Raw genomic sequence first — 8,805 nt, 5'->3', positions numbered from 1 at the left:
TTATAATGAAAGTAAAAACATTCAGCTTGTATCAAAACCTTCCGGGTTTGGGTTGTTTAAAGGCTAAAAACCACTAATTCCACTTCCCATAGGCTTCTATGCTAATTTCACAATATTCAATGGCTTCTCTGGACTTTACCTTAACTTTAACCTGCAGATGACTATATATCAGCATGATTCTACATATGTCAGCTCACAATCCTCAGAATGGCATGTGGGGTTAGCAGACTTGCAGTGCAGTACTGGTCACCGGAAGTGAAGGGTCTATAAATAGCATGGGAAATCCCAGTGTTTTCACAAGATAGGGGTATATTTAAAAATCATTATGGAGATTAGGCTTCACATCACAAGAAGCAAAATGCACCTATAAAATGTACAGAAATGTTTTTCCTTTCAGAAACTGTTTAAATTTTTAAAATAAGATGAGAACTTTTTTCACAGCACTATGAGGAACAGGGGTAATTTCTGCGTAGGACTATTTTTGCGTACGTTCCAAATGCTCATTGGTTGAATTGGTGGTCTGTAACCTAAATTAACTGCATATCAATGCCATCAAATATAAGGAGTCCGCGTTTAAACAATTCAGAACAATTGAACTGGTTCTGTTTTGGTCGGAACAGTGCGGTATATTTAAAAATATAAACCATAGTTACAATTTGCATATTCATTTGAATTGCAGATGTTGAAGCTTGGTGCAAGTATTTATTTAATCATGAAGGCCACTCTTGTTATAGCCGTTTTACTAGGACTTTGTGTGTCAATTGTAAATGGTAAGTTACTAGTAAAAACAAAACATCCATGGAATTTAGTCTTGGTTCGATTTCGAGAAAAGAGTAATCCAAGACCGAATAACAAAAGACTCAATTTCATAAATGGAACTGGACATTTATACTTTGCGACTGACTTCAACTGGGCAGTTTTTATCTATTTTTTTTAAATTATCGGTTAACGTTTAAAGCTGCATTAGCTACAATTTTTTTTCAGTTTTTGATTTTACTGAATTTTCCTGATTAAAAATTATGTAGTAATGCCGACAATACCTACAGAAAATTGGGAAAATCAAAGAAGATCGATAGATTGATCTAATTATTTTTCGCCATTACTTCCGAAGATTGCGACAGTACATTCACCTGAGTTAAAAATAATTTCACCTTGGTTAAAAAAAATAACAATAACGGATACACAGGTAGGCACGTGTCTTGTTGACATTTCGTTTCATCTATTTCTTGATTAGTTTTCAAATAAACAATGACAATTACTTTCCATATTTTTGCCACATTATATTACAATACAAAATGATCCTTGCGTTACATTCGAACTTTTTTTTCTTTTACCGCTTGAGTCCGTTGGTCTTCCTTGCTGTTGATTGACCACTTTCGCTTTACAATCAGATTTCTTTTAAAGGATCGACCTTTACAGCACATGCGCGAATTAAGGTCACCAGAAGTCAATGCATACGAAATGATCTAGGTCGACTTTTTCTCTTGCAAGACAATAAATGTATCGACACCTATTCAATGTATGTAATACATTTTATTTGTGGATATGAATTGAAATTATACAGGAAAAGTACAATTAGTAGAAATAATTCAAAATGAAGACATATTTCAACAGACAAAATTTTATGAAAATTACAGCTAATGCAGCTTTAAGCAGGCTTATCAAATATCATCTTTCAGATGATACAAATGACAATTCAAATACGAATTATCGTCCAGAAATTTGATCACTAAGATTTAATTGCTCTTTGGACTTAACCGTACGCTTCTTTCACCTGAACTTCACTAATGCTCTCATATTCTCTCAAATAACATTACATTGTGTTGTACAAAAATTTCTCGGTAAGTTAAATAATAAGAAATTCGGTATGACAGATGGATATGAAAAAATCGTTAAAATGACATGATGGAAATGAACCAAAATTTCACTTCAGTATTTGCATAAATAAAGGTTTTTATCTGGATAAATCTTTAGCTATAGGGGCCAAGCTACCTGTACTCAAGTAACCACGCACCGATATTAGTGATGACTTGAATATGCATTACCTCCTAGATGACCTGCTCTGCGCATGTTTTTGATAGTTCAAGCAATTACTTACGTAAGATTAGTTAAGCAACTCTATTCCAGACCCTACTTTTCACAGGTTTTTGTTGTCTTTGCACTACATAAACATGTACGTATATGTGGACAAAAACTGCGATGATACTTTAAAATAAAATTTACCATAATTTCATATTTGTCAGCTCCCTGCTAAATGATTAAAATGTGTTAAAGATATTTGTCATGCCAGTAATCTGAATGTTATTAAAGAGCCTAAAAGTTAATGTTTTAAGTTCTTTTGGTTATTTGCCTAAACAATTTAAATGCAACAAATATGTCAACAAAAAGATTCATACTAATCCAATTAAATAATTCTGTAGAATCATAATCTGGCTGTTGAATAATGCGTGCATAATATTTATCCCAATCAGGAAGTTTTCTCACATAGTTAGGTAACATACAATTATATTATAATATTTATCCCAATCAGGAAGTTGTCTCGCATAGTTTGGTAACATACAATTATATATTTAATGTTGATTATCTGCATGGCAATCGGCCATGAATATGAACAACGTATCTTAATTAATCTTAAGAATATATTTTTACGCATGTTTAGTGCCGGGCTAAGTGTATTGCTAAGTATAATATATCAAAGTGTTAAAGCTAGAAAAGCAGAAATTGCTGACCCTGCCGGCTGATGTCACTTCCGTTTTTTTTTTTTTTTTTTTTTTTTTTTTTGTAATTGCTTTTATTATTATTTATATATTCTATTTTTTATGTGATGTCTTGTTTTTCCACTTTTTTTATGTCGTTGTACTTTATTCTGTTTGCTGTATCAGATCGCCTTTATTTTCTAGTTTCATGTTTAGGTCATTTATTTTGCTTTTATTGTGACAGTTTATAAACTTTATTTAAGACATGAATCATATATAATGCCATACTTATTTCAAATAACCAAAAGGAGCTGGCCGACGGTGTCTATTCTATCCCTAAAAATGACATTTTCAGAGCCTCTATAAACAAATGATATCAATCATAAACTCCTCTTGTGTACTGAAAATGTATCAAAAATGTAACTTCAACCAAGTTAAAAGAAGAATCCTTATGACCTTAAAAAGATAGGTCGAATGCTCATGATAAATTTCAAACGGTAGGCAGGTATATTTTTTTATTTCAGTGAAGATTAACTCGTAAGTGTCGAAAGTGGATGAAATATACTTGTCAGCATTTATTCAAGGAAAAACAAAGCTCAGAAAAAAGTATGTTCAGACTTTTGTCGATTCCACTTTTATCAAACGATACAAAGAGTAATCAAGGGAACCAATGTCATAGCGGTAATAAAGTCGATCTAATGTCACATACATTTTGCAGGTGACATTTGCCCAGGTTCATCTACTCTCTGTGGCGATACTCTTTGTTGCGCAAGTGGATATGTTTGTAGTGGAGGTTCGTCATGTGTATCGACTGGGTAATTAAAGTACACTGTTCAGTTTTCGTTGGATCCAATTCATTCCTTACTTTCTAATTATTATACACTAATAAATTATATTAAAGTAATATCATGCTTAAGTTTAAATTAAGAAATGGGATTCATAATTCTATTATTTGTTTATATATAAATGTCTTTCTCTGCCATTAAAAAATAAAAATTGTACATATTGGCAAGTCAGAACTATTGAATGGTTTTTGTTCAGGTCAGGAACCTGGACATTGTAACATTAACCTGTGCTATGCAGTTTATACAAAAAAAACTTTTTAAATGCAAATTTATTGTATCCTTTATTTGTTGTAGAAATGTATGGACGTTCAATGTGTATTTCTTCCCAAGGGTGAACGTATATCCCATGTAACATATAAAAAGCATAGTTTTAAGCTAGAGAGGCCTTATCTTTAAATCAGATACTAATCTTTATGCTCTGGTTTACTTGGAACTCCTTGTCTGCGTGCCCAGTTATCTGTATTTTCTCAATCAAAACCGCTTTGTCGCAACGAGGAAGACTGAGTAGTTCCGACTGTCCAATAACGCGTATTCTGTCAGAGAGAAATAAAGTCCTCGGTGGTTCTAACTCATAGGTTCACTTCAAAATTATCAACAGTTATTTTCTTCGGGTTTTAATGGAAGAAGGCAGCACTTGTAATAAAATATGAAACAAAACTTGACAATTTTAAAAAAAACTTCCTGACAAAAAAATTGTATTTAAATGCTAATGATCTTTTGACTACTCACAATATTGTAATATATGTCATATATTATCTTTTCTAACCGTATGTGTGTATTTCATTGTAGTGCTATTGTTGGCGCCTGCATAGGAGCATTGGTTGTTCTTGCAGTGATCATTATCTCAATATGCTATTGTTATAAAAGTGAGAACAATGTGAATTTAGTCATGTATATTGTTATTTTTTCACAACAGGGTTTTTTCACATAGAGGAACGAACTAGCATTCACTAATTCTACTTCCGATTCGAGTTGTCCCTCGTCTGAAACAAACCGCTGAGTTTAAGCCTATAATTGGTCACAAATCTATGGTTCAAGTGATACGAACTGTCTACTTGTTCGAACTTCGATTATGGAACTGTGTATCCTCAATAGCGTATACAAACACACAAGTTTCTTAAGGTCAAAGTACCGTGAATCACTTAAATTAGAGTTATCAATTTTAAATTCTTACGGGTGCTGTGGGGGACTATGCAAGAAAATGAATAAACGATTACAAAAAGACATTGGTTCCCTATCAACCAGACCGTGTCAGTGAAATATGTGTGTACGCTGGACACTATTCACATAGATTTATAGACAGGAAATAAACATGTAATTTTTCATTGATGTTCTGATAAAGTCGTAAAATTTCTGTGTTTTGCGAAGCCAGTGAAAGGATGCATATTATGAATATTGCATAAATTAAGATTAGATCGACAAAAGTCAAGCAAAGCTCCGATGCAAACATAGTTTCTTTGTTAATTATCGTCAGGGCTGTTAAATCGTGAAAGAAATGTTTGAAGTATTCGCAATTTTTCGGTTATTCGGTTTTTTTACATGTTTAACGTCTTAATTTCTCTATGACAGAAAAGGATTGATCATAAGATTGATGTGAGAAGACAGGAAAACAACAGCATGGACAACAACAATTCCATGACATATATTGCACTGTTCATTAGCATTGAGTGTTCCATGATTTGATTCACCACTAATTCTAAATTATTAACCCCTAATTTAACAACTATAAAAAAAACTTTGTATCAGTCATTACAATAAATGTTATGAATATAATAGTTTTTACTATTTTGGAGTATCATAATAGACTACGGGTCTCGAGTCGGGATGCAGTAGCACGATGGCTTATGCGGCTCGAGTCGGGAAGCTTCCCTTCGGCACCTGTTCATACACAACTCATACGTTATGCCAGAGCTTACCGAAAATACGCAGACTTTTTATATCGCGATAAAAATCTTACAAAGAGGCTTCTGGGACAAGGTTATGTTGCAACAAAATTGATGTCATTACTACAGAAGTTATATGGTCGTATTCATAAACTCGTGGATCGTAACGGTGTATCCATCTGCGCCATGAAAACTAATATGTTCTAGGTGTCATAATTTTCCTTTCCTCCTCGTCTACCCCGGACTTGACTTTTAATGAGCAACTCGGCGGATGTTACTAGAAAAGTAGATGACGCTTACCCTACCGGTGCACCTGGTTGGTCCATACTCCCAGTTTTTAGTGGAGTCCGAGTTGCTCATTTGCTTTTGTTACTTTGTATGTATGATTTTAGTTACTTAATTTTCTTTGTTGTGTGTGTCTGTTTTCCATGTCTGGTCTTTGTCCCTGGATTACATTCTTTTGATTAACGCTCTAACCTTGGTTCCCTTGATTATTCTTCCCTGGCAGAGTACGGGACTCCAGTCGGGAAGCGTTTGGGATATTAGACCGGCTTTATAACTTTCAAGATTCGTATGATTCTGTAGATACTTATGATTTTTCTACCCTGTATACAACACTGCCACATAACCTTATTAAAGTAAAGTTGTCATATCTAACTAAATGGTCTTTTGTTAAATCTGGCTCTCAATTTATTTCTTGTAATGACTATAATGTTCTTTCGATAAAATACATAATTAGATATGAGTATTACATTTAATTTTTGAATTGACAATTTTTATAGTCGTTTTGGGAGTTCTTTATATAGACAGGTTGTTGATATTCCAATGCGGATTAATTGTGCTCCTCTCATAGCCTATTTGTTTCTCTACTATTATGAATCACATTTCTTGGCAAACCTCTTTAAAGATCTTTCAAAACATGACCTGCTCTTGCGTGAATTCGCTAAAAAGTTTAGAAATTTTGTTGCTATTTTGGTCGATAAAAATCCTAACATTGGAAACTTTGATCCAACCGGAAACACTTAAGTTTACCAAATCTAACATAAACAGTACTGGTACACCTTTTTCCTGATATTCCCGAAGCACACTCCTACGGTATTTACATTTCACAACTTGGTCCGTTTTGCTCGTATTTGAAATACGTAAGTTTCAGATTTTAACGAGGCAAAATATTCCTCACAGAAAAACTTTTGCACCAGGGGTACCGATTTCAAATTCATCTAAAAAAACAATTACGAAATTTTGTCACCGTTACATAAGTTTGATACAAAATTATAATAGCACTTGCAGGTTCTTAATTAGAAATGGTGTTGCTTACCCGGTTTTTTCATGGATATATCGTATATTAAGCACATTCTTTTAAACAAAATCCGATAGATGATTTATCAACTGTCCTTAATAGATTGATTCATAAGTGATACCATGTCTATTCTTTGAACCTTGTTTTTACAAATATAGATATCTACCTTCATTGTTACGTAAAAACTAAGTCATTTGTAGCATTGTACTACATCAAATCTGACCTATTTAGTACTTGGTGTTACTATTCCAATCCAGTCCACTGGAATTATAGTGGCTGATTATTTCTAATGCTGATAATCTTGATGGTATTGTCATTCTTTGACATGTTTTAAGCTAGCTTTCAATTACTGTTATCGTTCTGTTATTGAATGTCTCATTTTATATATATATTGTGTGTTCAGGTATTCCATGAATACGAATTGGATATATTACATGTGCTAATTTACTTTAATTTATTTTTTCTTTTAATTGGATGACGAAAGAACTCAATCTTGTCTTTATAGTATTGCCTTTTATTCTCTCAAGGCTAAAAGGATGACACACTTTAATGCCGAGTCAGCAATATACTATAATTCAAGTTCTTTAAGTGTTAAAATATTTGTCTGTTACTGCTCTCCATACTGACAATTTTTCTGCCTTACCATAATTATAGTTCCAATTTTCACTAACAACATTGCGAAACAGATCTTTCAGAAACACAATGTATTAATATGCTCAGCATCACGTATTAAAACAAATTAAATAATAATCATGATTCTTCACTATAGAACTTTCATTTATAATTCGTTTGAAAAACTAGATATACCAAAATCGTCTGCTATAATAGGTGTACTACTGAAGGCGAAATTCACTCAAAACTTTATGGTAAATGTGTGGTAGGGACGATTTTTTAATTGATTGTATTTGGTATAGTAAGATGAAATATAAAATTAAAGTGCAATCAGTTGCTTTAATATGCAAGGGACAATAAGAACAAGTTTAAACTGTCTTCCTCGAAAAACACCAGACATCACCTTGTTTATAATATTAGTTATCTGTGCATTGAATAAATATGAAATATAACTCTCTTCTTCAATACCTTTATTTCTTCATAAATAAAACTCCCAATTAATGATAATTTAATTATAGTTCCAAATGTAAATAGATCATATACATCGTGAAAAAATGAGACATGTGTTATAAGAAAAATCAATATTAAATATTTCGCAAAGTGTTCACAAAGAAACAAGAAGAAATTAATGTGGACAAAAACAATATCGGAAACAAAGTCAAACAAAAGTAACAGAAGAATAACAGGACGCATAATACAAAAAAACAAAATCAGAATACAAAACGAAAACAATACCGAAGTTTATGCTTCTAGTTTGACAACCGTCGTGATTCACGTTGAAAGTCAAGTCTGGTAAAAACAAATAATAAATGAAACGAGAATGGATATGGTTAATATGTCAAAGAGACAACATACCCACCAATGGGACTTCAATGAATGACGAAAAACCCAAACACCACAGGGTAGGCTGCAGCTGGCCCCAAAACATTCTCGGATACGGCGAAATAGTTGCTCTCATTGACTCCAGCAACATGAAAGTATTTTTTTACTGAAAGTGAAAACGAAACAGTACATACAGAAGCCAGAAATTCCTGACTTGGGACAGGCGGGGTTAAAATACTTTGTTGTGATCTGAACCTTCACCCTTTTAAATCTTATAAAACTTATGAAAGATTCGTTTAGCATATTCAAAACATAAAAACAAAAAACAAAACAAAACAAAAAAAATCCGTGTCATTTAATTAAATCATGGTAACGACCATGCAATTTTTGAAATAACCAATAACCATCTAAAATCCTTGTCCTAAAAAAAATTGTGAGCCACTGAGTCCTTTCATGAAAATCTGTGAAATGGTGTAAACAGATTCTGAAGATTGTAAAGTGTGCCAATAATTTTTTTTTTTTTTTTTGATTTGTGCTAAATTGACCCAATCAGCGTCCATGTATTGGAACTTCCTGGTTTTGTGTGTTTTAAATAGTTATCATTTCTATCAAATATAACATATTTGCATATTATATCATAATTCAGA

The 8,805-nt window shown here is 32.7% G+C and overlaps 1 protein-coding gene across 2 annotated transcripts; it reads left to right on the top strand.

Annotated features, from left to right (window-relative positions):
• Positions 1-605: 605 nt before the first annotated feature.
• On the top strand, positions 606-5,281 carry LOC148626558 (uncharacterized). Of its 2 annotated transcripts, XM_088571239.1 has the most exons (4): positions 606-770; positions 3,415-3,511; positions 4,331-4,407; positions 5,111-5,281. In XM_088571239.1, the coding sequence occupies exons 1-4, from the start codon at positions 680-682 to the stop codon at positions 5,119-5,121; spliced, it is 276 nt and encodes a 91-aa protein (XP_088427365.1). In that variant the 5' UTR covers positions 606-679; the 3' UTR covers positions 5,122-5,281. The 2 variants fall into 2 exon arrangements, with proteins under 2 accessions (XP_088427365.1, XP_088427364.1); XM_088571238.1 differs by having other exon boundaries at positions 4,331-5,281.
• The last annotated feature ends 3,524 nt before the right edge of the window (positions 5,282-8,805 follow it).

The sequence above is a fragment of the Perna viridis genome, chromosome 2 (genome assembly GCF_037379345.1).
Source record: "Perna viridis isolate PV_CMFRI_1.1 ecotype Kerala chromosome 2, ASM3737934v1, whole genome shotgun sequence".
In the NCBI taxonomy this organism is placed as follows: domain Eukaryota; kingdom Metazoa; phylum Mollusca; class Bivalvia; order Mytilida; family Mytilidae; genus Perna; species Perna viridis.
This window is presented reverse-complemented; position numbering and strand designations above follow the sequence as displayed.

Bases quoted from the DNA above. Each gene is read 5' to 3' on its own strand.
- LOC148626558 (XM_088571238.1), top strand. From the start codon at position 680: ATGTTGAAGCTTGGTGCAAGTATTTATTTAATCATGAAGGCCACTCTT. The intron at 771-3,414 runs GTAAGTTACTAG...TACATTTTGCAG, and splicing joins TTGTGTGTCAATTGTAAATG to GTGACATTTGCCCAGGTTCA. The intron at 3,512-4,330 runs GTAATTAAAGTA...ATTTCATTGTAG, and splicing joins TCGTCATGTGTATCGACTGG to TGCTATTGTTGGCGCCTGCA.